The sequence below is a fragment of the Hyperolius riggenbachi genome, chromosome 3 (assembly GCF_040937935.1).
Source record: "Hyperolius riggenbachi isolate aHypRig1 chromosome 3, aHypRig1.pri, whole genome shotgun sequence".
Taxonomy (NCBI): Eukaryota; Metazoa; Chordata; class Amphibia; order Anura; family Hyperoliidae; genus Hyperolius; species Hyperolius riggenbachi.
In genome coordinates this window covers 737,467-765,331 of record NC_090648.1, presented here as the reverse complement: position 1 = coordinate 765,331, position 27,865 = coordinate 737,467, and the positions used below count along the sequence as shown (strand labels likewise).

The window sequence follows — 27,865 nt, the reverse complement described above, 5'->3', positions numbered from 1 at the left end:
GTGATGGGATGTTGGATGGTAGATGGTCCCGGTGAGATATTAGATGGAGAGGAGTGACAGATACTGGGGTGATATTTGGAGTTATCAGTGGATGGTGTTGGGGAGATAGTGATGGGATGTTGGATGGTAGATGGTCCTGGTGAGGTATTAGAATAGTAGGAGTGACAGATACTGGGGTGATATTTGGTTGTCTCTGATTTGGTTGTCTCTGCTTCCATTGGGTGTTGATGGTGAGATAGTGATGAGAGGTTAGGTGGTAGACTAATCTTTTAGGTGTTAGGACACAGATCATAATGATGAGAAATATTAGATTATATCTATGATTCAAGGATGCTCAGACTCACCTTGTAGGGCAATATTGAGTGAACTGACGTAGGTTGGCCAAGTGGTGTCTGATGCATTCACGTTATACGCGATATCCAGAACGGACAAGTTGGGTCTGATCATTAAACCTTTGAAGAGAAAACAATTCTATGTTGTTATTTTCATTCTTAGACATGTGCGAGTCCATCTACAGAATCACATGCGGTATTGATATTAACATGGAACGATGTTTTATATTAATCAAGTTACATTTCTTTGCCTTTAAATGTCTTTGTAGCTTTTCTCCTCCAATAAATGACTAATATTCTTCTGCCCAGCTGCATGAAATCCTGCAACTCTCTGTAGCTCTCTTTGTCATTTCATAAGACTTGCTCTTCAATTTAACAGATCTGGAACAGAAAACCTCAGCCTACAGTGCCCTTCCTTACGGAGTCCCCACAACCCCATTCCTCTACCCATTGTATCCTAAGTGCACATACAGTGGGATGCGAAAGTTTGGGCAACCTTGTTAATCGTCCTGATTTTCCTGTATAAATTGTTGGTTGTTACGATAAAAAAATGTCAGTTAAATATGTCATATAGTAGACCCACACAGTGATATTTAGAAGTGAAATTAAGTTTATTGGATTTACAGAAAGTGTGCAATAATTGTTTAAATAAAATTAGCCAAATTTGGGCACTGTTGTCATTATTGATTCCAAAACCTTTAGAACTAATTATTGGAACTCAAATTGGCTTGGTAAGCTCAGTTACCCCTGACCTACATACACAAGTGAATCCAATTATAAGAAAGAGTATTTAAGGGGGTCAGTTTTAAATGTCCCTCCTATTTTAATTTTCTCTGAAGAGTAGCAATGTGGGGGTCTCAAAACAACTCTCAAATGACCTGAAGACAAAGATTGTTCACCATCATGGTTTAGGGGAAGGATACAGAAAGCTGTCTCAGAGATTTCAGGTGTCTATTTCCACAGTTAGGCTCGATTCAAGTTAAGGCTTGAAGTGGCAGACCAAGAAAAGTTTTGGATAGACAGAAGCGATGAATGGTGAGAACAGTCAAAATCAACCCACAGACCAGCAACAAAGACCTACAACATCATCTTGCTGCAAATGGAGTCTTGTGCACCGTTCAACCATTCGGCACACTTTACACAAGGAGATGATGTATGCGAGAGTGATGCAGAGGAAGCCCACAGCACAAACAGAGCTGCTTGAGGTATGCTAAAGCACATTTGGACAGCCAGCTTCATTTTGGAATAAGGTGCTGTGGACTAATGAGTTATTTGGGCATAACAAGGGGCGTTATGCATGGAGGAAAAAGAACACAGCATTCCAAGAAAGACACCTGCTACCTACAGTAAAATATGGTGGTGGTTCCATCATGCTGTGGAGCTGTCTGGCCAGTGCAGGGACTGGGAATCTTGTCAAAGTTGAGGGACGCATGGATTCCACTCAGTATCAGCAGATTCCAGAGACGAATGTCCAGGAATCAGTGACAAAGCTGAAGCTGCACCAAGGCTGTATCTTTCAACAAGACAACGATTCTAAACACTGCTCAAAATCCACTAAGGCATTCATGCAGAGGAACAAGTACAATGTTCTGGAATGGCCATCTCAGTCCCCAGACCTGAATATAACTGAAAATCTGTGGTGTGAGTTAGAGAGAGCTGTCCATGCTCGGAAGCCATCAAACCTGAATGAACTAGAGATGTTTTGTAAAGAGGAATGGCCCAAAATACCTTCAACCAGAAACCAGACTCACATTGGAGCCTACAGGAAGCATTTAGAGGCTGTAAGGATGTACTAAATATTTATTCCATTTCTTTTTTTGTGGTGCCTAAATGTATGCACCTGCCTAATTGTGTTTAAAAGAGTTATTGCGCACTTTTAAACACTTTTAAACTTCATTTCACTCCTCAAATATCACTGTGTGCGTCTCCTATATGATATATTTAATGGTCATTTTTTATCGTAACAACCAACGATTTATACAGGAAAATCATGACGATTAACAAGGTTGCCCAAACTTTGGCATCCCACTGTACATATGGGCATGACAGAGACATACTGTATAGGCTCTAGTCACAAAGCTTTTTCACCTGCCTTCCTCGGTTTCCACCTTTCCTATGTTACATTTTTAACCTCCCAATGAGTAAAAATATGATATAATTAAGGTAAAAAAAGTAATATTGAAATTAAATTAATCAGGAACAACTTTGAGTGATAATTTTGCTTGTAAATGTGCTGAAAGGTTATTTTTTTATCAATTAGGTGAGAATTAAGTCATTTTTGAAGAGTTTTGTGAATAGAGCCCATAGTGGTAAGGCTCTCTTTTTACTGCAGAAAAAGTCCAGAGTTTGATTCCTGGCTAGAACACTATCTTCAAAAAGACCCTTTTCTCATGTGGATTTCCTTTGGGCATTAGACTGTGGCCTCAATTCACGGAACTTTCTCACTTTATCAAACGTTTGATAATTTACCTCATGGGTAAAATCTAATTTTGAATTCACTAAGGTGTTATATATTTATTGAACGTTTTATCGGTAAAACATTCAATAATTCTATAACACCTTAGTGAATTCAAAACGTTTGATAAAGTGTTTGATAAAGCTCCGTGAATTGAGGCCAATGGCAGTAACATTGGAAGCCCCTCTGAGGACAGTCAGTGACATGACTCAGTACTCTGTACAGTGCTGCAGAAGATGTCAGTGCTATATAAATACATAATAATAATATGGTAGGACATTACACTATGACTATGGTAGGATTAGATTGTGAGCTCCTATGAGGACAGTCAGTGACATGACTATGTACTCTGTACAGTGCTGCAGAAGATGTCAGTGCTATATAAATACATAATAATAATAATAATAATATGGTAGGACATTAGAATATGACTATGGTAGGATTAGATTATAAGTTCCTCTGAGGACAGTCAGTGACATGACTATGCACTCTGTAATGTGCTGCAGGAGATGTCAGTGCTATATAAATACATAATAATAATATGGTAGGACATTAGGCTATGACTATGACAGGGATTAGATTGTGAGCTCCTCTGAGGACAGTGAGTGACATGACTATGTACTCTGTAATGTGCTGCAGAAGATGTCAGTGCTATATAAATACATAATAATAATATGGGAGGACATTAGACTATGACTATGGTAGGATTAGAGTGTGAGCTCCTCTAAGGACAGTCAGTGACATGACTATGTACTCTGTACAGTGCTGCAGAAGATGTCAGTGCTATATAAATACATAATAATAATATGGTAGGACATCAGACTATGACTATGGTAGGATTAGATTGTGAGCTCCTCTGAGGACAGTCAGTGACATGACTATGTACTCTGTAATGTGCTGCAGAAGATGTCAGTGCTATATAAATACATAATAATAATAATATGGTAGGACATTACACTATGACTATGGTAGGATTAGAGTGTGAGCTCCTATGAGGACAGTCAGTGACATGACTATGTACTCTGTACAGTGCTGCAGAAGATGTCAGTGCTATATAAATACATAATAATAATATGGTAGGAAATTAGACTATGACTATGGTAGGATTAAACTGTGAGCTCCTCTGAGGACAGTCAGTGACATGACTATGTACTCTGTAATGTGTTGCAGAAGATGTCAGTGCTATATAAATACATAATAATAATAATATGGTAGGACATTAGACTATAACTATGGTAGGATTAGATTAACAAAAGTTTTCTTTCTTAAAACAGAAAGAATTTGTGATAATTCAGGTTGGAGTGAGCTTGAGATGTCTCCCAGTGCATCACTGCTGAATATATGCAAATGAACCATTGTACCCTTGGAAGCTAAACACACCTCCAGAACCGCTGGAATGCAATGATGTGTCAGCTTGTTAATTTGTACAGAGCCATAATAATCCAACATGCATACAGACTGTTTCGGATTGTTTGATCCTCATCAGTGCATGGCATGGATTAATTTGGCTCTATGCTCTAGGGCTTGTAACACCTAGAGGTACAGACTAACCAGCAAGCTCATGGGGACCCAGAACTCATTGGAGTGTGTAAGGAACTACAATGGTCCTAAAAGCCCCCTTACTAAGATGTTAAGAAAAACAAAAGCAAATTTTTTTCTGTTTTAAGAAAGCAAACTTTTGTTTTTCTTAACATCTTAGTAAGGGGGCTTTTAGGACCATTGTAGTCCCTTACACACTCCAATGAGTTCTGGGTCACCATGAGCTTGCTGGTTAGTCTGTACCTACCCGTAGGATTAGATTGTGAGCTCCTCTGGGGACAGTCAGTGACATAACTATGTACTCTGTAATGTGCTGTGGAACATGTCAGTGCTATATAAATACATAATAATAATATGGCAGGACATTAGACTATGACTATGGTAGGATTAGAGTGTGAGCTCCTCTGAGGACAGTCAGTGACATGACTATGTACTCTGTAATGTGCTGCAGAAGATGTCAGTGCTATATAAATACATAATAATAATATGGTAAAACATTAGACTATGACTATGGTAGGATTAGAGTGTGAGCTCCTCTGAGGACAGTCAGTGACATTACTATGTACTCTGTAATGTGCTGCAGAAGGTGTCAGTGATATATAAATACATAATAATAATATGGTAGGACATTAGCGTATGACTATGGTAGGATTAGAGTGTGAGCTCCTCTGAGGACAGTCAGTGACATGACTATGTACTCTGTACAGTGCTGCAGATGTCAGTGCTATATAAATACATAATAATAATATGGTAGGACATTAGCGTATGACTATGGTAGGATTAGAGTGTGAGCTCCTCTGAGGACAGTCAGTGACATGACTATGTACTTTGGAATGTGCTGCAGAAGATGTCAGTGCTATATAAATACATAATAATAATAATATGGTAGGACATTAGACTAGGACTATGGTAGGATTAGACTGTGACCTCCTCTGAGGACAGTCAGTGACATGACTATGTACTCTGTACAGTGCTGCTGAAGATGTCAGTGCTATATAACTACATAATAATAATATGGTAGGACATTAGACTAGGACTATGGTATGATTAGACTGTGACTGTGAGCTCCTCTGAGGACAGTCAGTGACATGACTATGTACACTGTAATGTGCTGCAGAAGATGTCAGTGCTATATAAATACATAATAATAATATGGTAGGACATTAGACTATGACTATGGTAGGATTAGAGTGTGAGCTCCTCTGAGGACAGTCAGTGACATGACTATGTACTCTGTAATGTGCTGCAGAAGATGTCAGTGCTATATAAATACATAATAATAATATGGTAGGACATTAGACTATGACTATGGCAGGATTATATTGTGAGCTCCTCTGAGGACAGTCAGTGACATGACTATGTACTCTGTAATGTGCTGCAGAAGATGACAGTGCTATATAAATACATAATAATAATATGGCAGGACATTAGACTATGACTATGGTAGGATTAGAGTGTAATCCCCTCTGAGGACAGTCAGTGACATGACAATGTACTCTGTAATGTGCTGCAGAAGATGTCAGTGCTATATAAATACATAATAATAATATGGCAGGACATTAGACTATGACTAACATTCACATGTAGCTGTTAACACCTCCATGTCATCAAATGGTCTGTTCACTGGAAACCAAAAGCTGTCCCAACTGCTCAGATTCAAATCTCCCTCCAAATCTGAGCTCAGGACAACATTGAGCTTCTGGTAGGCCAATCCAGAGAGAAATGACAAAGGCTGTTAATACACTAGCTGATTAACTACCTCTTTGGATTTTAACAAAACATGCACTGTTGGTGGGCCTTGAGGACAGGGTTGGGGATAGGGTGACCACTTGCAAAACCCAAAAAAGGAGGACATCACACCCTGAAAAGGAGGACATCGTACCGAGGACAGTGGTGCACAATAGTCCACATGGTGGAGGGCCAGCCGGCCACAAAATGCAATCTTATTGGCAGCATATTTCCCTACAAATGCAATGAGATTGGCAACAGATTTCCCCATAAATGCAATCTTATTGGCATGGCAGCAGATTACCCCACAAATGCAATCTTATTAGCATGGCAGCAGATTTCTCTACAAATGCAACGAGATTGGCAACAGATTTCCCCTCAAATGCAATCTTATTAGCATGGCAGCAGATTTCTCTACAAATGCAACGAGATTGGCAACAGATTTCCCCTCAAATGCAATCTTATTGGCAGGCTGGCAGGCAGCACAGCAATTCCCTCACCTGAGTCTCTCTCTGGCTGGGTCTGGGTGGAGGTCTGGAGAGAGGAGGATATAGGCAGTGGCTCTGCCACGGCCTCTGGAGTGGAGGAGGATGTCGGTCGGCCCGGGTCGGTCGGCGGTAGCCACACACTGCTGGGCTGCCTGGGCCTGGCTTTTTCGGGTTGGGAGACGTGTCGGGCGGGCGGCCACAGTACTCACACACTGAGCTGGGCTGGCTGCGTGCGTAAGCGCGTATTTATTGGCTGCGCCTGTGCATCAGCTCCTCCTCCCCGCCAAGCGTCGTGACTGAGGTCAGGTGGGCTGGCTGCCTGTCTCCCGATTGGGCTGCGCCGACGTCTACGTTTGACGTCAGGCACAGCCACACAAGCGGGCAGGGGGACGGCGGAAAGGAGGACATCTGGCTGTCCGTCCTTGCCTTGCGCCGGACGGAGGACCAGAGGTCCAAAAACCGGACTGTAAGGCGCAAATCCGGACGGATGGCCACCGTAGTTGGGGACCCCTGCACTAGCAGACCCAGGCCCTGTGTTTTTTGCTGCCACCCACCGCATGTACTGGGCACCCGCCGCACATGTGCACGCACTCGCAGCGTGTGCACCCGCCACACACCAGGCCACCGGCCGGCCTGGCTCCCTGGCCCCGTCCCTGTCCTCCTGTCACTGTGAGACTGGGTCCATGCTGCGCACATGCGCAGTAGCAAAAAGCACGGACCAAGCTACACAGAGACCAGAGCCCCCAACCGCCCCGTTTTCGACGGGACGGTCCCGATTTTGGGGGGCCGTCCCGCTGTCCCGTGCTGCCCCCCCCCCCCTGGTCCCGGCCGCTGGGGAGTGAGGGGGAAAAAAGCCGATCGAGGCACCAGCCCGCCTGGTATGCGGCATGGATGGCCGCCGCCGCCATCATTATCCTTCTCCCTCCTCCTAATAGGTCCCCCAGTGTCCCCTTCCCCCCCCCGCACAGTAATATGGGCAGCGGAGCGGGCAGTAAGTCTTACCACTGCCTCTCCGCTGCGTACCGGGATCTCCTCTGATCTTCTCACTTCCTGTGACTGCCCGCTCCGCTGCCCATATTACTGTGCGGGGGGGGAAGGGGACACTGGGGGACCTATTAGGAGGAGGGAGAAGGATAATGATGGCGGCGGCGGCCATCCATGCCGCATACCGGGCGGGCTGGTGCTTTGATCGGCTTTTTTCCCCCCTCTCTCTGCCTGGCCACCCCCTCCTCCTTCTCCTCACCACCACCACCCCGGCACCCTCCCATTTGGGAGTAATTTAGCAATTATTAAAAAAAAAAACTTTTTTTTTCCTGGGGTGGGCGTGACTAGGGGGTTGGGGGCGTGGCCATGGGTGTGGCCTAATTGTCCCGTTTTGGGACATTGAAATGTTGGGAGGTATGCAGAGACAACTGTCCCTGCTGTACGCAGGGATAGTTGCCTATTATTATATAGGATTGTGTCATTTCTGCTTGTAAAAACCTGGGACCCGCCTTCCCGTCCATGGAGCAGGAACACCCACTTTCTAGTCAAAGACCTCCTCCACAGGTCAGGCTGTATAACTCCAAGTCATCGGCATGTACACAGGAAGATCGGACGCATGGGCCTACATACTCTGCTGTGTGATCTCATCAATGCCTGGATATTTCATTCAGCCCCAAAGACTGAATGCAGCCAAGTACATTCCTCCTTGTATCGCTGTGTATGTGCGTTCCTTTGTTGCTTGTTAGGTCAATCTGTAGAATGCATTTTTTTAAATAAAACTTTACAAAATCATTTTAACGGTTATTGGCTTTGGACAAGCAATCAGTTATTAGTTGTGTCTGGAGTGCAGGACAAGGACACAGCCAATCATTGTCCACTGTACAGACATGCATGTGTGGGGGAGGGGCAGTAATCCACCTACCAGGATTACCCAGTCGATCCTCATACTTCGGAGTGTACTGATCTATGGTCTGCAGCATTACATACATGCTGAGTGCAAACACGGCCGTCAGGAAGGCGTAGAATATTATGTAGAAGGAGAGGATGAGACCTGGAGGAGAAAAGGAGACAAAGGGTTATATCACAATTATAACTGAACCCATTTATAATTTATAGCAATGTCTGGATGCGGGTCACAGCCTGACCACTAGGGGCTGCTATAGGGTGCTGAGGGAATGACCACTAGGGGATGCTGTAGGGGGGCTGACGAAGTGACCACTAGGGGCTGCTATAGGGTGCTGAGGGAATTACCACTAGGGGCTGTTGTAGGGGGGCTGAGGAAGTGACCACTAGGGGATGCTGTAGGGGGGCTGAGGGAATGACCACTAGCGGCTGTTGTAGGGGGGCAGAGGAAGTGACCACTAGGGGAAGCTGTAGGAGGGCAGAGGGAGTGACCACTAGGGGAAGCTGTAGGGGGGCTGAGGGAGTGACCACTAGGGGAAGCTGTAGGGGGGCTGAGGAAGTGACCACTAGGGGCTGCTATAGGGTGCTGATGGAATGACCACTAGGGGCTGTTGTAGGGGGGCTGAGGAAGTGACCACTAGGGGATGCTGTAGGGGGGCTGAGGAAGTGACCACTAGGGGCTGCTATAGGGTGCTGAGGGAATTACCACTAGGGGCTGTTGTAGGGGGGCTGAGGAAGTGACCACTAGGGGATGCTGTAGGGGGGCTGAGGGAGTGACCACTAGAGGCTGTTGTAGGGGGGCTGAGGAAGTGACCACTAGGGGCTGCTATAGGGTGCTGAGGGAATTACCACTAGGGGCTGTTGTAGGGGGGCTGAGGAAGTGACCACTAAGGGATGCTGTAGGGGGGCTGAGGGAGTGACCACTAGGGGCTGCTGTAGGGGGGCTGAGGAAGTGACCACTAGGGGCTGCTGTAGGGGGGCTGATGAAGTGACCACTAGGGGCTGCTATAGGGTGCTGAGGGAATTACCACTAGGGGCTGTTGTAGGGGGGCTGAGGAAGTGACCACTAGGGGAAGCTGTAAGGGGGCTGAGGGAATGACCACTAGCGGCTGTTGTAGGGGGGCTGAGGAAGTGACCACTAGGGGAAGCTGTAGGAGGGCAGAGGGAGTGACCACTAGGGGAAGCTGTAGGAGGGCTGAGGGAGTGACCACTAGGGGAAGCTGTAGGGGGGCTGAGGAAGTGACCACTAGGGGCTGCTATAGGGTGCTGATGGAATGACCACTAGGGGCTGTTGTAGGGGGGCTGAGGAAGTGGCCACTAAGGGGATGCTGTAGGGGGGCTGAGGAAGTGACCACTAGGGGCTGCTATAGGGTGCTGATGGAATGACCACTAGGGGCTGTTGTAGGGGGGCTGAGGAAGTGGCCACTAAGGGGATGCTGTAGGGGGGCTGAGGAAGTGACCACTAGGGGCTGCTATAGGGTGCTGAGGGAATTACCACTAGGGGCTGTTGTAGGGGGGCTGAGGAAGTGACCACTAGGGGATGCTGTAGGGGGGCTGAGGGAGTGACCACTAGAGGCTGTTGTAGGGGGGCTGAGGAAGTGACCACTAGGGGCTGCTATAGGGTGCTGAGGGAATTACCACTAGGGGCTGTTGTAGGGGGGCTGAGGAAGTGACCACTAAGGGATGCTGTAGGGGGGCTGAGGGAGTGACCACTAGGGGCTGCTGTAGTGGGGCGGAGGGAGTGACCACTAGGGGCTGCTGTAGGAGGGCTGAGGGAGTGACCACTAGGGGCTGCTGTAGGGGGGCTGAGGAAGTGACCACTAGAGGCTGTTGTAGGGGGGCTGAGGAAGTGACCACTAGAGGCTGTTGTAGGGGGGCTGAGGGAGTGACCACTAGGGGAAGCTGTAGGGGGGCTGAGGAAGTGACCACTAGAGGCTGTTGTAGGGGGGCTGAGGAAGTGACCACTAAAGGCTGTTGTAGGGGGGCTGAGGGAGTGACCACTAGGGGCTGTTGTAGGGGGGCTGAGGAAGTGACCACTAGAGGCTGCTGTAGGGGGGTTGAGGGAGTGACCACTAGAGGCTGTTGTAGGGGGGCTGAGGAAGTGACCACTAGAGGCTGTTGTAGGGGGGCTGAGGAAGTGACCACTAGAGGCTGCTGTAGGGGGGCTGAGGGAGTGACCACTAGAGGCTGTTGTAGGAGGGCAGAGGGAGTGACCACTAGGGGAAGCTGTAGGGGGGCTGAGGAAGTGACCACTAGGGGAAGCTGTAGGGGGGCTGAGGGAGTGACCACTAGGGGCTGCTGTAAGGGGGCTGAGGTAGTGACCACTAGGGGAAGCTGTAAGGGTGCTGAGGGAGTGACCACTAGGGGCTGCTGTAGGGGGGCTGAGGAAGTGACCACTAGGGGAAGCTGTAGGGGGGCTGAGGAAGTGACCACTAGGGGAAGCTGTAGGGGGGCTGAGGTAGTGACCACTAGGGGAAGCTGTAAGGGGGCTGAGGAAGTGACCACTAGGGGAAGCTGTAAGGGGGCTGAGGAAGTGACCACTAGGGGAAGCTGTAAGGGGGCTGAGGGAGTGACCACTAGGGGAAGCTGTAAGGGGGCTGAGGAAGTGACCACTAGGGGCTGGTGTAAGGGGGCCGAGGAAGTGACCACTAGGGGAAGCTGTAGGGGGGCTGAGGAAGTGACTACTAGGGGCTGCTGTAAGGGGGCTGAGGAAGTGACCACTAGGGGCTGCTGTAAGGGGGCTGAGGAAGTGACCACTAGGGGCTGCTGTAAGGGGGCTGAGGGAGTGACCACTAGGGGAAGCTGTAGGTGGGCTGAGGGGGTGACCACTAGAGGCTGCTGTAAGGGGGCTGAGGAAGTGACCACTAGGGGAATCTGTAGGGGGGCTGAGGGAGTGACCACTAGAGGCTGCTGTAGGGGGGCAGATAGAGTGATCACTAGGGGAAGCTGTAGGGGGGCTGAGGGGAGTTGCCACTAGGGGCTGCTGTAGGGGGGGCTGAGGGAGTGACCACTAGGGGAAGCTGTAGGTGGGCTGAGGGGGTGACCACTAGAGGCTGCTGTAAGGGGGCTGAGGAAGTGACCACTAGGGGAAGCTGTAGGGGGGCTGAGGGAGTGACCACTAGAGGCTGCTGTAGGGGGGCAGATAGAGTGACCGCTAGGGGAAGCTGTAGGGGGGCTGAGGGGAGTTGCCACTAGGGGCTGCTGTAGGGGGGGCTGAGGGAGTGACCACTAGGGGCTGCTGTAGGGAAGCTGAGGGAGTGACCACTAGGGGCTGCTGTAGGGAAGCTGAGGGAGTGACCACTAGGGGTACTGTAGAGAGGCTGAGGGAATGACCATTAGGGGATGCTGTAGTAAACTTGAGGTAATGACCACTAGGGGCTGCTGTAGTAAATGTGAGGGAGTGACCACTAGGGGATGCTGTAGGGAAGCTGAGGGAGTGACCACTAGGGGCTGCTGTAGTAAACGTGAGGGAGTGACCACTAGGGGCTGCTGTAGTAAACGTGAGGGAGTGACCACTAGGGGCTGCTGTAGGGAAGCTGAGGGAGTGACCACTAGGGGCTGCTGTAGTAAATGTGAGGGAGTGACCACTAGGGGATGCTGTAGGGAAGCTGAGGGAGTGACCACTAGGGGCTGCTGTAGTAAACGTGAGGGAGTGACCACTAGGGGATGCTGTAGGGAAGCTGAGGGAGTGACCACTAGGGGATGCTGTAGGGAAGCTGAGGGAGTGACCACTAGGGGCTGCTGTAGGGAAGCTGAGGGAGTGACCACTAGGGGTACTGTAGAGAGGCTGAGGGAATGACCATTAGGGGATGCTGTAGTAAACTTGAGGTAATGACCACTAGGGGCTGCTGTAGTAAATGTGAGGGAGTGACCACTAGGGGATGCTGTAGGGAAGCTGAGGGAGTGACCACTAGGGGCTGCTGTAGTAAACGTGAGGGAGTGACCACTAGGGGCTGCTGTAGTAAACGTGAGGGAGTGACCACTAGGGGCTGCTGTAGGGAAGCTGAGGGAGTGACCACTAGGGGCTGCTGTAGTAAATGTGAGGGAGTGACCACTAGGGGCTGCTGTAGTAAATGTGAGGGAGTGACCACTAGGGGCTGCTGTAGTAAACGTGAGGGAGTGACCACTAGGGGCTGCTGTAGGGAAGCTGAGGGAGTGACCACTAGGGGCTGCTGTAGTAAATGTGAGGGAGTGACCACTAGGGGCTGCTGTAGTAAATGTGAGGGAGTGACCACTAGGGGCTGCTGTAGTAAATGTGAGGGAGTGACCACTAGGGGCTGCTGTAGTAAACGTGAGGGAGTGACCACTAGGGGCTGCTGTAGGGAAGCTGAGGGAGTGACCACTAGGGGCTGCTGTAGTAAATGTGAGGGAGTGACCACTAGGGGCTGCTGTAGTAAACGTGAGGGAGTGACCACTGGGGGTCACAGATAGGAAAGAAGCAGTGGTCAGTTACACGCATGAATGCTTTACACATTCTAATACTGGCGTGTGTAACTTGTCTATCACCACGGCCGTAGGGGCCATGGTCACATTGGTCGCTCGTGGCACCAGGACTGGGGCCCCTGAGGGACCCGCTCGTCCACTACACATGCTGTATGAGAGGGCACAGCAGCGTGCAAATGAGCAGTGGCTGAGGGGGTCATCAAATGCTCACTTCGCTGCAGGTACTTTTTCCTGTCCTAGGGGATCCATTACTGTTATATATTGCACCTAAATCTTCTGCAGCGCTATACAGAGTATATATTGTCTTGTTGCTTAACTGTCCCTCAGAGGGGCACCCAATCTAATCCCAACCACGGTCTTATGTCTAGATGGAAAGCAAGAACAGGAAGAAGTAAGTACAGGCGGCGCGTGGATCGCGGCAAAGTCAGTATTTGACACCCACTGCTCATTTCCCCACCGCTGCGTGTCCCCCTCTGCCTAACTACCTATACTGGAGCACCTATTCCTGGCTACCTATACTGAGCACCTATTCCTGGCTACCTACACTGAGCACCTATTCCTGGCTACCTATACTGAGCACCTATTCCTGGCTACCTATACTGAGCACCTATTCCTGGCTACCTATACTGAGCACCTATTCCTGGCTACCTATACTGAGCACCTATTCCTGGCTACCTATACTGAGCACCTATTCCTGGCTACCTATACTGAGCACCTATTCCTGGCTACCTATACTGGAGCACCTATTCCTGGCTACCTATGCTGAGCACCTATTCCTGGCTACCTATACTGAGCACCTATTCCTGGCTACCTATATTGAGCACCTATTCCTGGCTACCTATACTGGAGCACCTATTCCTGGCTACCTATACTGAGCACCTATTCCTGGCTACCTATACTGGAGCACCTATTCCTGGCTACCTATGCTGAGCACCTATTGCTGGCTACCTACACTGAGCACCTATTCCTGGCTACCTATATTGAGCACCTATTCCTGGCTACCTATACTGAGCACATATTCCTGGCTACCTATACTGAGCACCTATTCCTGGCTACCTATACTGAGCACCTATTCCTGGCTACCTATACTGAGCACCTATTCCTGGCTACCTATACTGAGCACCTATTGCTGGCTACCTATACTGAGCACCTATTCCTGGCTACCTATACTGGAGCACCTATTCCTGGCTACCTATGCTGAGCACCTATTCCTGGCTACCTATACTGAGCACCTATTCCTGGCTACCTATATTGAGCACCTATTCCTGGCTACCTATACTGGAGCACCTATTCCTGGCTACCTATACTGAGCACCTATTCCTGGCTACCTATACTGGAGCACCTATTCCTGGCTACCTATGCTGAGCACCTATTGCTGGCTACCTACACTGAGCACCTATTTCTGGCTACCTATATTGAGCACCTATTCCTGGCTACCTATACTGAGCACATATTCCTGGCTACCTATACTGAGCACCTATTCCTGGCTACCTATACTGAGCACCTATTCCTGGCTACCTATACTGAGCACCTATTCCTGGCTACCTACACTGAGCACCTATTCCTGGCTACCTACACTGAGCACCTATTCCTGGCTACCTATATTGAGCACCTATTCCTGGCTACCTATACTGAGCACCTATTCCTGGCTACCTACACTGAGCACCTATTCCTGGCTACCTACACTGAGCACCTATTCCTGGCTACCTACACTGAGCACCTATTCCTGGCTACCTACACTGAGCACCTATTCCTGGCTACCTACACTGAGCACCTATTCCTGGCTACCTATATTGAGCACCTATTCCTGGCTACCTATACTGAGCACCTATTCCTGGCTACCTACACTGAGCACCTATTCCTGGCTACCTACACTGAGCACCTATTCCTGGCTACCTATACTGGAGCACCTATTCCTGGCTACGTACACTGAGCACCTATTCCTGGCTACCTATACTGGAGCACCTATTCCTGGCTACGTACACTGAGCACCTATTCCTGGCTACCTATACTGAGCACCTATTCCTGGCTACGTACACTGAGCACCTATTCCTGGCTACCTACACTGAGCACCTATTCCTGGCTACCTATACTGGAGCACCTATTCCTGGCTACGTACACTGAGCACCTATTCCTGGCTACCTATACTGAGCACCTATTCCTGGCTACGTACACTGAGCACCTATTCCTGGCTACCTATACTGGAGCACCTATTCCTGGCTACGTACACTGAGCACCTATTCCTGGCTACCTATACTGAGCACCTATTCCTGGCTACGTACACTGAGCACCTATTCCTGGCTACCTACACTGAGCACCTATTCCTGGCTACCTACACTGAGCACCTATTCCTGGCTACCTATATTGAGCACCTATTCCTGGCTACCTATACTGAGCACCTATTCCTGGCTACCTACACTGAGCACCTATTCCTGGCTACCTACACTGAGCACCTATTCCTGGCTACCTATACTGGAGCACCTATTCCTGGCTACATACACTGAGCACCTATTCCTGGCTACCTATACTGAGCACCTATTCCTGGCTACCTATACTGAGCACCTATTCCTGGCTACGTACACTGAGCACCTATTCCTGGCTACCTACACTGAGCACCTATTCCTGGCTACCTATACTGAGCACCTATTCCTGGCTACCTACACTGAGCACCTATTCCTGGCTACCTATACTGAGCACCTATTCCTGGCTACCTATACTGAGCACCTATTCCTGGCTACCCATACTGAGCACCTATTGCTGGCTACCTATACTGAGCACCTATTCCTGGCTACCTATACTGAGCACCTATTCCTGGCTACCTATACTGAGCACCTATTCCTGGCTACCTATACTGAACACCTATTCCTGGCTACCTATACTGAGCACCTATTCCTGGCTACCTACACTGAGCACCTATTCCTGGCTACCTATACTGAGCACTATACTGGGGACACCTATGCCTGGCTACCTATACTGAGCACCTATTCCTGGCTACCTACACTGAGCACCTATTCCTGGCTACCTACACTGAGCACCTATTCCTGGCTACCTATACTGAGCACCTATTCCTGGCTACCTATACTGAGCACCTATTCCTGGCTACCTATGCTGAGCACCTATTCCTGGCTACCTATACTGAGCACCTATTCCTGGCTACCCATACTGAGCACCTATTGCTGGCTACCTATACTGAGCACCTATTCCTGGCTACCTATACTGAGCACCTATTCCTGGCTACCTATACTGAGCACCTATTCCTGGCTACCTATACTGAGCACCTATTCCTGGCTACCTATACTGGAGCACCTATTCCTGGCTACCTATACTGAGCACCTATTTCTGGCGACCAATACTAGAGCACCTATTCCTGGCTACCTATACTGAGCACCTATTCCTGGCTACCTATACTGAGCACCTATTACTGGCTACCTATACTGAGCACCTATTCCTGGCTACCTATACTGAGCACCTATTTCTGGCTACCTATACTGGAACACCTATTCCTGGCTACCTATACTGAGCACCTATTCCTGGCTACCTATACTGAGCACCTATTCCTGGCTACCTATACTGAGCACCTATTCCTGGCTACCTATGCTGAGCACCTATTCCTGGCTACCCATACTGAGCACCTATTGCTGGCTACCTATACTGAGCACCTATTCCTGGCTACCTATACTGAGCACCTATTCCTGGCTACCTATACTGAGCACCTATTCCTGGCTACCTATACTGAGCACCTATTCCTGGCTACCTATACTGGAGCACCTATTCCTGGCTACCTATACTGAGCACCTATTCCTGGCGACCAATACTAGAGCACCTATTCCTGGCTACCTATACTGAGCAACTATTCCTGGCTACCTATACTGAGCACCTATTACTGGCTACCTATACTGAGCACCTATTCCTGGCTACCTATACTGAGCACCTATTTCTGGCTACCTATACTGGAACACCTATTCCTGGCTACCTATACTGAGCACCTATTCCTGGCTACCTATACTGAGCACCTATTCCTGGCGACCAATACTAGAGCACCTATTCCTGGCTACCTATACTGAGCACCTATACTGGGGACACCTATGCCTGGCTACCTATACTGAGCACCTATTCCTGGCTACCTATACTGAGCACCTATTCCTGGCTACCTATACTGGAGCACCTATTCCTGGCTACCTATACTGAGCACCTATTCCTGGCTACCTACACTGAGCACCTATTCCTGGCTACCTATACTGAGCACCTATTCCTGGCTACCTACACTGAGCACCTATTCCTGGCTATCTATACTGAGCACCTATTCCTGGCTACCTATACTGGAGCACCTATTCCTGGCTACCTGTACTGAGCACCTATTCCTGGCTACCTACACTGAGCACCTATTCCTGGCTACCTATACTGAGCACCTATTCCTGGCTACCTACACTGAGCACCTATTCCTGGCTACCTACACTGAGCACCTATTCCTGGCTACCTACACTGAGCACCTATTCCTGGCTACCTACACTGAGCACTTATTCCTGGCTACCTATACTGAGCACCTATTCCTGGCTACCTATACTGAGCACCTATTCCTTGCTACCTATACTGAGCACCTATTCCTGGCGACCAATACTAGAGCACCTATTCCTGGCTACCTATACTGAGCACCTATACTGGAGCACCTATTCCTGGCTACCTATACTGAGCACCTTTTCCTGGCTACCTATATTGAGCACCTATTCCTGGCTACCTATACTGAGCACCTATTCCTGGCTCCTATACTGGAGCACCTATTCCTGGATACCTATACTGAGCACCTATTCCTGGCTACCTATACTGGAGCACCTATTCCTGGCTACCTATACTGAGCACCTATTCCTGGCTTACCCATACTGAGCACCTATTCCTGGCTACCCATACTGAGCACCTATTCCTGGCTACCCATACTGAGCACCTATTCCTGGCTACCCATACTGAGCACCTATTCCTGGCTACCCATACTGAGCACCTATTGCTGGCTACCTATACTGAGCACCTATTGCTGGCTACCTATACTGGAGCACCTATTGCTGGCTACCTATACTGGAGCACCTATTCCTGGCTACCCTTACTGAACACCTATTCCTGGCTACCCATACTGGAGCACCTATTGCTGACTACTTATACTGAGCACCTATTCCTGGCTACCTATACTGAGCACCTATTCCTGGCTACCTATACTGAGCACCTATTCCTGGCTACCTATACCAAGCACCTATTCCTGGCTACCTATACCAAGCACCTATTCCTGGCTACCTATACTGGAGCACCTATTCCTGGCTACCTATACTGGAGCACCTATTCCTGGCTACCTATACTGGAGCACCTATTCCTGGCTACCTATACTGGAGCACCTATTCCTGGCTACCTATACTGGAGCACCTATTCCTGGCTACCTATACCGAGCACCTATTCCCGGCTACCTATACCGAGCACCTATTCCCGGCTACCTTTACCGAGCACCTATTCCCGGCTACCTATACCGAGCACCTATTCCCGGCTACCTATACTGGAGCACCTATTCCTGGCTACCTATACTGGAACACCTATTCCTGGCTAACTATACTGGAGCACATATTCCATCCTGGCTACCTATATGGAACACCTACTACTGGCTACCTATACTGAGCACCTATTCCTGGCTACCTATACTGGATCACCTATTGCTGGCTACCTATACTGAGCATATATTCCCAGCTACCTATACTGAGCACCAATTCCTGGCTACCTATAGTGAGCACCTATTCCTGGCTACCTATACTGGAGCACCTCTTCCTGGCTACCTATACTGAGCACCTATTCCTGGCTACCTATACTGAGCACCTATTCCTTGCTACCTATACTGAGCACCTATTCCTGGCTACCTATGCTGGTGGCATCTATTCCTGGCTACCTATACTGGAGCACCTATTCCTGGCTACCTATACCAAGCACCTATTCCTGGCTACTTATACTGAGCACCTATTCCTGGCTACCTATACTGAGCACCAATTCCTGGCTACTTATACTGAGCACCTATTCCTGGCTACCTATACTGAGCACCAATTCCTGGCTACCTATACTGGAGCACCTATTCCTGGCTACCTACACTGAGCACCTATTCCCGGCTACCTTTACCGAGCACCTATTCCCGGCTACCTATACCGAGCACCTATTCCCGGCTACCTATACTGGAGCACCTATTCCTGGCTACCTATACTGGAGCACCTATTCCTGGCTAACTATACTGGAGCACCTATTCCTGGCTACCTATACCAAGCACCTATTCCTGGCTACCTATACTGAACACCTATTCCTGGCTACCTATACTGGAGAACCTATTCCTGGCTACCTATACTGGAACACCTATTCCTGGCTAACTATACTGGAGCACCTATTCCATCCTGGCTACCTATATGGAACACCTACTACTGGCTACCTATACTGAGCACCTATTCCTGGCTACCTATACTGGAGAACCTATTCCTGGCTACCTATACTGAGCACCTATTCCTGGCTACCTATACTGGATCACCTATTGCTGGCTACCTATACTGAGCATATATTCCCAGCTACCTATACTGGAGCACCTATTCCTGGCTACCTATACTGAGCACCTATTCCTGGCTACCTATACTGAGCACCTATTCCTGGCTACCTATACTGAGCACCTATTGCTGGCTACCTATACTGGAGCACCTGTTCCTGGCTACCTATACTGAGCACCTATTCCTGGCTACCTACACTGAGCACCTATTCCTGGCTACCTATACTGAGCACCTATTCCTGGCTACCTACACTGAGCACCTATTCCTGGCTACCTATACTGGAGCACCTATTCCTGGCTACCCATACTGAGCACCTATTGCTGGCTACCTATACTGAGCACCTATTGCTGGCTACCTATACTGGAGCACCTATTCCTGGCTACCCATACTGAACACCTATTCCTGGCTACCCATACTGGAGCACCTATTGCTGATGACTACCTATACTGAGCACCAGAGCGGGACAAGGTCCTCCGGCACCCAAGGCTGAGACACCAAAGTGTGCCCCTCCATCCTTGCCACCCCAGCCATCACACACTGATTGCTATTAGACTAGGAGGCGCTACAGGTCCCACAACCTCCCCAACTCCTTAATATCTAGTTACCTGGCTTGCAGTCACTGCCATGTATCCCCTTTTCTTATTTCTTTCTGCTTCAAACACAATTAGGAATGACAGCTGAATGAATTCTGCGCCCCCTCCTACACTGCGCCCTGAGGCTGGAGCCTCTCCAGCCTATGCCTTGGCCCGGCCCTGCTGAGCACCTATTCCTGGCTACCTATACTGAGCACCTATTCCTGGCTACCTATACTGAGCACCTATTCCTTGCTACCTATACTGAGCACCAATTCCTGGCTACCTATAGTGAGCACCTATTCCTGGCTACCTATACTGGAGCACCTATTCCTGGCTACCTATACTGAGCACCTATTCCTGGCTACCTATACTGAGCACCTATTCCTGGCTACCTATACTGGAGCACCTATTCCTGGTTACCTATACTGGAGCACCTATTCCTGGCTACCTATACGGGAGCACCTATTCCTGGCTACCTATACTGAGCACCTATTCCTGGCTTACCCATACTGAGCACCTATTCCTGGCTACCCATACTGAGCACCTATTCCTGGCTACCCATACTGAGCACCTATTCCTGGCTACCCATACTGAGCACCTATTCCTGGCTACCCATACTGAGCACCTATTGCTGGCTACCTATACTGAGCACCTATTGCTGGCTACCTATACTGGAGCACCTATTCCTGGCTACCTATACTGAGCACCTATTCCTGGCGAACTATACTGAGCACCTATTCCTGGCGAACTATACTGAGCACCTATTCCTGGCGAACTACACTGAGCACCTATTCCTGGCAAACTATACTGAGCACCTATTCCTGGCAAACTATACTGAGCACCTATTCCTGGCTACCTATGCTGAGCACCTATTCCTGGCTACCTATACTGGAGCACCTATTCCTGGCGAACTATACTGGAGCACCTATTCCATCCTGGCTACCTATATGGAACACCTACTACTGGCTAACTATACTGAGCACCTATACCTGGCTACCTATACTGGAGAACCTATTCCTGGCTACCTATACTGTGCACCTATTCCTGGCTACCTATACTGAGCACCTTCTCCTGGCTACCTATACTGGATCACCTATTGCTGGCTACCTATACTGAGCACCTATTCCTGGCTACCTTTACTGAGCACCTATTCCTGGCTACCTATACTGAGCACCTATTCCTGGCTACCTATACTGAGCACCTATTCCTGGCTACCTATACTGAGCACATTTTCCTGGCTACCTATACTGAGCACATATTCCTGGCTACCTATACTGGAGCACCTATTCCTGGCTACCTATGCTGAGCACCTATTGCTGGCTACCTATACTGAGCACCTATTCCTGGCTACCTATATTGAGCACCTATTCCTGGCTACCTATACTGGAGCACCTATTCCTGGCTACCTATACTGAGCACCTATTCCTGGCTACCTATACTGGAGCACCTATTCCTGGCTACCTATGCTGAGCACCTATTGCTGGCTACCTATACTGAGCACCTATTCCTGGCTACCTATACTGAGCACCTATTCCTGGCTACCTATACTGAGCACCTATTCCTGGCTACCTATACTGAGCACCTATTCCTGGCTACCTATACTGAGCACCTATTCCTGGCTACCTTTACTGAGCACCTATTCCTGGCTACCTATACTGAGCACCTATTCCTGGCTACCTATACTGAGCACCTATTCCTAGCTACCTATACTGAGCACCTATTCCTGGCTACCTATGCTGGTGGCATCTATCCCTGACTACTTATACTGGGGGCACCTATACCTGGCTACCTATACTGGGGGCACCTATTCCTGGCTACCTTTACTGGAGGCGCCTCTACCTGCCTACCATATGGGGGGGGGGGGAATAAAAGGTTAGATAAACTGGGCTTATTTAGACTGGAGAAATGACGCCTTAGAGGGGATCTAATTAACATGTATAAATACATCAGAGGGCAATATAATAGCTTGGCGGATGAGCTTTTTGTCCCTAGGCCTTCTCAAAGGACTAGAGGACATGATCTGTGCATGGAGGAAAAACGTTTTAGCCGCTTATTTAGGAAAGGGTTCTTTACAGTAAGAGTGATTAAGATGTGGAATGCATTGCCACAGGAAGTCGTTATGGCAAACTCTATACCTGCATTTAAAGAGAATCCGAGTCGGGGTTCTTACATCGCAATCCCCATACAGAGGCTGGGTCTGCCTATAGATCCCAGCCTCTGTTGCCATGTAGCTTCCTCAAAAGCCCCCCCTGCGTGCTGTGAGACCCCATTAATCACAGCCACGCTGTCGACACGCAGCGTGTTTACCTCACTAATGCCAGTCTAGCCACTCCCCCGCCTCCTGAATCGCTCCGGTCCCCACCCACGTCCCTTCCCTCGCCGCTGATTGGAGAGAAGGGACGTGGGCGGGGACCGGAGCGATTCAGGAGGCGGGGGAGTGGCTAGACTGGCATTAGTGAGGTAAACACGCTGCGTGTCGACAGCGTGGCTGTGATTAATGGGGTCTCACAGCACGCAGGGGGGGCTTTTGAGGAAGCTACATAGCAACAGAGGCTGGGATCTATAGGCAGACCCAGCCTCTGTATGGGGAGTGCGATGTAAGAACCCTGACTCGGGTTCTCTTTAAAGGGGGCTTAGATGCTTTCCTTGCTTTGAAAGACATCCACGGCTACAATTACTAGGTAAGGCCTAATGATGTTGATCCAGGGATTTTATCTGATTGCCATCTGGAGTTGGGAAGGAATTCCTTACCCCAGCTGCCCTGTATGATACCCCATCTATACATACCTTACCCCAGCTGCCCTGTATGTTACCCCATCTATACATACCTTACCCCAACTGCCCTGTATGTTACCCCATCTATACATACCTTACCCCAGCTGCCCTATATAATACCCCATCTATACATACCTTACCCTAGCTGCCCTGTATGTTACCCTATCTATACATACCTTACCCCAACTGCCCTGTATGTTACCCCATCTATACATACCTTACCCCAGCTGCCCTGTATGTTACCCCATCTATACATACCTTACCCCAGCTGCCCTGTATGTTACCCCATCTATACATACCTTACCCCAGCTGCCCTGTATGTTACCCCATCTATACATACCTTACCCTAGCTGCCCTGTATGTTACCCCATCTATACATACCTTACCCCAGCTGCCCCGTATGTTACCCCATCTATACATACCTTACCCCAGCTGCCCTGTATGTTACCCCATCTATACATACATTACCCCAGCTGCCATGTATGTTACCCCGTCTATGCATACCTTACCCTAGCTGCCCTGTATGTTACCCCATCTATACATACATTACCCCAGCTGCCCTGTATGTTACCCCATCTATACATACCTTACCCCAGTTGCCCTGTATGTTACCCCATCTATACATACCTTACCCCAGCTGTCCTGCATGTTACCCCATCTATACATACCTTACCCCAGCTGCCCTGTATGTTACCCCATCTATACATACCTTACCCCAGCTGCCCTGTATGTTACCCCATCTATACATACCTTACCCCAGCTGCCCTGTATGATACCCCATCTATACATACCTTACCCCAGCTGCCCTGTATGTTACCCCATCTATACATACCTTACCCCAGCTGCCCTGTATGTTACCCCATCTATATAATACCTTACCCCAACTGCCCTGTATGTTACCCCATCTATACATACCTTACCCCAACTACCCTGTATGTTACCCCATCTATACATACCTTACCCCAGCTGCCCTGTATGTTACCCCATCTATACATACCTTACCCCAGAGCCCTGTATGTTACCCCATCTATACATACCTTACCCTAGCTGCCCTGTATGTTACCCCATCTATACATACCTTACCCCAACTGCCCTGTATGTTACCCCATCTATACATACCTTACCCTAGCTGCCCTGTATGTTACCCCATCTATACATACATTACCCCAGCGGCCCTGTACGTTACCCCATCTATACATACCTTACCCCAACTGCCCTGTATGTTACCCCATCTATACATACCTTTCCCCAGCTGCCCTGTATGTTACCCCATCTATACATACCTTACCCCAGCTGTCCTGCATGTTACCCTATCTATACATACCTTACCCCAGCTGCCCTGTATGTTACCCCGTCTATACATACCTTACCCCAGCTGCCCTGTATGTTACTCCATCTATACATACCTTACCCCAGCTGCCTTGTATGTTACCCCATCTATACATACCTTACCCCAGCTGCCCTGTATGTTACCCCATCTATACATACCTTACCCCAGCTGCCCTGTATGTTACCCCATCTATACATACCTTACCCCAGCTGCCCTGTATGTTACACCATCTATACATACCTTACCCCAGCTGCCCTGTATGTTACCCCGTCTATGCATACCTTACCCCAGCTGCCCTGTATGTTACCCCATCTATACATACCTCACCCCATCATCCCCGCATTTTGCCCCAGCTGTCTTAGTTATTGCCCCTGCCTTTAGGACTTACCCCAGCTGCTGGCAGTGCGACCCATAAACTCCTTGGTTTCGGGATTCCACATAAAGAGTTTCCACTCATCCATGATCTGGGAGCAGGACTTCTTCTGAGTGAGAGCGGCCATGGTGAGTTCCTGGAGGATGGCGAGTCTGATCCTAGCAGTCAGTATCACCTGCCTATATACTCAGTTTCTGGAAACTCCCCTTTCATTATTCGTCCCTCAGATCTCCTCCCTCAACTCACTTTTCCAAGAACCACATCTTACAGAACATGCAGATAGAATGGCCTCTCCAATCCTGCCCGACAGCATTCCAAGCCAGCCACTTCTAACCGGCTACCAGTGCCCTCTGCCATGGGAAACAATTACTCTGCACAGCCCCCTCTATCAGACAAGCCGGGGTATCTGTGTCCTGTATGAGGGGTACCCTGCACAGCCCCCTCTATCAGACAAGCCGGGGGTATCTGTGTCCTGTATGAGGGGTACCCTGCACAGCCCCCTCTATCAGACAAGCCGGGGGTATCTGTGTCCTGTATGAGGGGTACCCTGCACAGCCCCCTCTATCAGACAAGCCGGGGGTATCTGTGTCCTGTATGAGGGGTACTCTGCACAGCCCCCTCTATCAGACAAGCCGGGGGTATCTGTGTCCTGTATGAGGGGTACCCTGCACAGCCCCCTCTATCAGACAAGCCGGGGGTATCTGTGTCCTGTATGAGGGGTACCCTGCACAGCCCCCTCTATCAGACAAGCCGGGGATATCTGTGTCCTGTATGAGGGGTACACATCACCCTGCACAGTCCCCTCTATCAGACAAGCTGGGGGTATCTGTGTCCTGTATGAGGGGTACACATCACCCTGCACAGCCCCCTCTATCAGACAAGCCGGGGGTATCTGTGTCCTGTATGAGGGGTGCCCTGCACAGCCCCCTCTATCAGACAAGCCGGGGGTATCTGTGTCCTGTATGTGGGGTACACATCACCCTGCACAGCCCGCTCTATCAGACAAGCCGGGGGTATCTGTGTCCTGTATGAGGGGTGCCCTGCACAGCCCCCTCTATCAGACAAGCCGGGGGTATCTGTGTCCTGTATGAGGGGTACCCTGCACAGCCCCCTCTATCAGACAAGCTGGGGGTATCTGTGTCCTGTATGAGTGGTACCCTGCACAGCCCCCCGCTATCAGACAAGCCGGGGGTATCTGTGTCCTGTATGAGGGGTACCCTGCACAGTCCCCTCTATCAGACAAGCTGGGGGTATCTGTGTCCTGTATGAGGGGTACCCTGCACAGCCCCCACTATCAGACAAGCCGGGGGTATCTGTGTCCTGTATGAGGGGTACATATCACCCTGCACAGCCCCCTCTATCAGACAAGCCGGGGGTATCTGTGTCCTGTATGAGGGGTACCCTGCACAGCCCCCTCTATCAGACAAGCCGGGGGTATCTGTGTCCTGTATGAGGGGTGCCCTGCACAGCTCCCTCTATCAGACAAGCCGGGGGTATCTGTGTCCTGTATGAGGGGTGCCCTGCACAGCCCCCTCTATCAGACAAGCCGGGGGTATCTGTGTCCTGTATGAGGGGTGCCCTGCACAGCCCCCTCTATCAGACAAGCCGGGGGTATCTGTGTCCTGTATGAGGGGTACCCTGCACAGCTCCCTCTATCAGACAAGCCGGGGGTATCTGTGTCCTGTATGAGGGGTACCCTGCACAGCCCCCTCTATCAGACAAGCCGGGGGTATCTGTGTCCTGTATGAGGGGTACACATCACCCTGCACAGTCTCCTCTATCAGACAAGCTGGGGGTATCTGTGTCCTGTATGAGGGGTGCCCTGCACAGCCCCCTCTATCAGACAAGCCGGGGGTATCTGTGTCCTGTATGAGGGGTGCCCTGCACAGCCCCCTCTATCAGACAAGCCGGGGGTATCTGTGTCCTGTATGAGGGGTACACATCACCCTGCACAGCCCCCTCTATCAGACAAGCCGGGGGTATCTGTGTCCTGTATGAGGGGTACCCTGCACATCCCCCTCTATCAGACAAGCCGGGGGTATCTGTGTCCTGTATGAGGGGTACCCTGCACAGCCCCCTCTATCAGACAAGCCGGGGGTATCTGTGTCCTGTATGAGGGGTACCCTGCACAGCCCCCTCTATCAGACAAGCCGGGGGTATCTGTGTCCTGTATGAGGGGTACCCTGCACAGCCCCCTCTATCAGACAAGCCGGGGGTATCTGTGTCCTGTATAAGGGGTACATATCACCCTGCACAGCCCCCTCTATCAGACAAGCCGGGGTATCTGTGTCCTGTATGAGGGGTACCCTGCACAGCTCCCTCTATCAGACAAGCCGGGGGTATCTGTGTCCTGTATGAGGGGTACCCTGCACAGCCCCCTCTATCAGACAAGCCGGGGTATCTGTGTCCTGTATGAGGGGTACCCTGCACAGCCCCCGCTATCAGACAAGCCGGGGGTATCTGTGTCCTGTATGAGGGGTACCCTGCACAGCCCCCTTTATCAGACAAGCCGGGGGTATCTGTGTCCTGTATGAGGGGTACACATCACCCTGCACAGCCCCCTCTATCAGACATGCCGGGGGTATCTGTGTCCTGTATGAGGGGTACACATCACCCTGCACAGCCCCCTCTATCAGACAAGCCGGGGGTATCTGTGTCCTGTATGAGGGGTACCCTGCACAGCCCCCGCTATCAGACAAGCCAGGGGTATCTGTGTCCTGTATGAGGGGTACCCTGCACAGCCCCCGCTATCAGACAAGCCAGGGGTATCTGTGTCCTGTATGAGGGGTACCCTGCACAGCCCCCGCTATCAGACAAGCCAGGGGTATCTGTGTCCTGTATGGGGGGTACCCTGCACAGCCCCCTCTATCAGACAAGCCGGGGGTATCTGTGTCCTGTATGAGGGGTACCCTGCACAGCCCCCCTCTATCAGACAAGCTGGGGGTATCTGTGTCCTGTATGAGGGGCACCCTGCACAGCCCCCTCTATCAGACAAGCCAGGGGTATCTGTGTCCTGTATGAGGGGTGCCCTGCACAGCCCCCTCTATCAGACAAGCCGGGGTATCTGTGTCCTGTATGAGGGGTGCCCTGCACAGCCCCCTTTATCAGACAAGCCAGGGGTATCTGTGTCCTGTATGAGGGGTACCCTGCACAGCCCCCTCTATCAGACAAGCCGGGGGTATCTGTGTCCTGTATGAGGGGTATCCTGCACAGCCCACTCTATCAGACAAGCCGGGGGTATCTGTGTCCTGTATGAGGGGTGCCCTGCACAGCCCCCTCTATCAGACAAGCCGGGGGTATCTGTGTCCTGTATGAGGGGTACCCTGCACAGCCCCCTCTATCAGACAAGCCGGGGGTATCTGTGTCCTGTATGAGGGGTGCCCTGCACA

At 50.0% G+C, this 27,865-nt stretch overlaps 1 protein-coding gene across 1 annotated transcript in view; it reads right to left on the bottom strand.

Annotated features, from left to right (window-relative positions):
- The window catches only part of LOC137560812 (sodium/potassium-transporting ATPase subunit beta-2-like), a 97,505-nt gene extending 72,887 nt beyond the window's left edge, over positions 1-24,618 (bottom strand). Inside the window, exons 1-3 of the mRNA XM_068271947.1 lie at positions 24,492-24,618; positions 8,449-8,577; positions 345-452 (exon numbers count right to left, since the gene is read on the bottom strand). Coding sequence (XP_068128048.1) covers positions 345-452; positions 8,449-8,577; positions 24,492-24,603 — 349 coding nt within the window. The 5' untranslated portion in view covers positions 24,604-24,618. The remainder of the gene's footprint in view (positions 1-344; positions 453-8,448; positions 8,578-24,491) is intronic.
- Between the last annotated feature and the right edge of the window lie 3,247 nt (positions 24,619-27,865).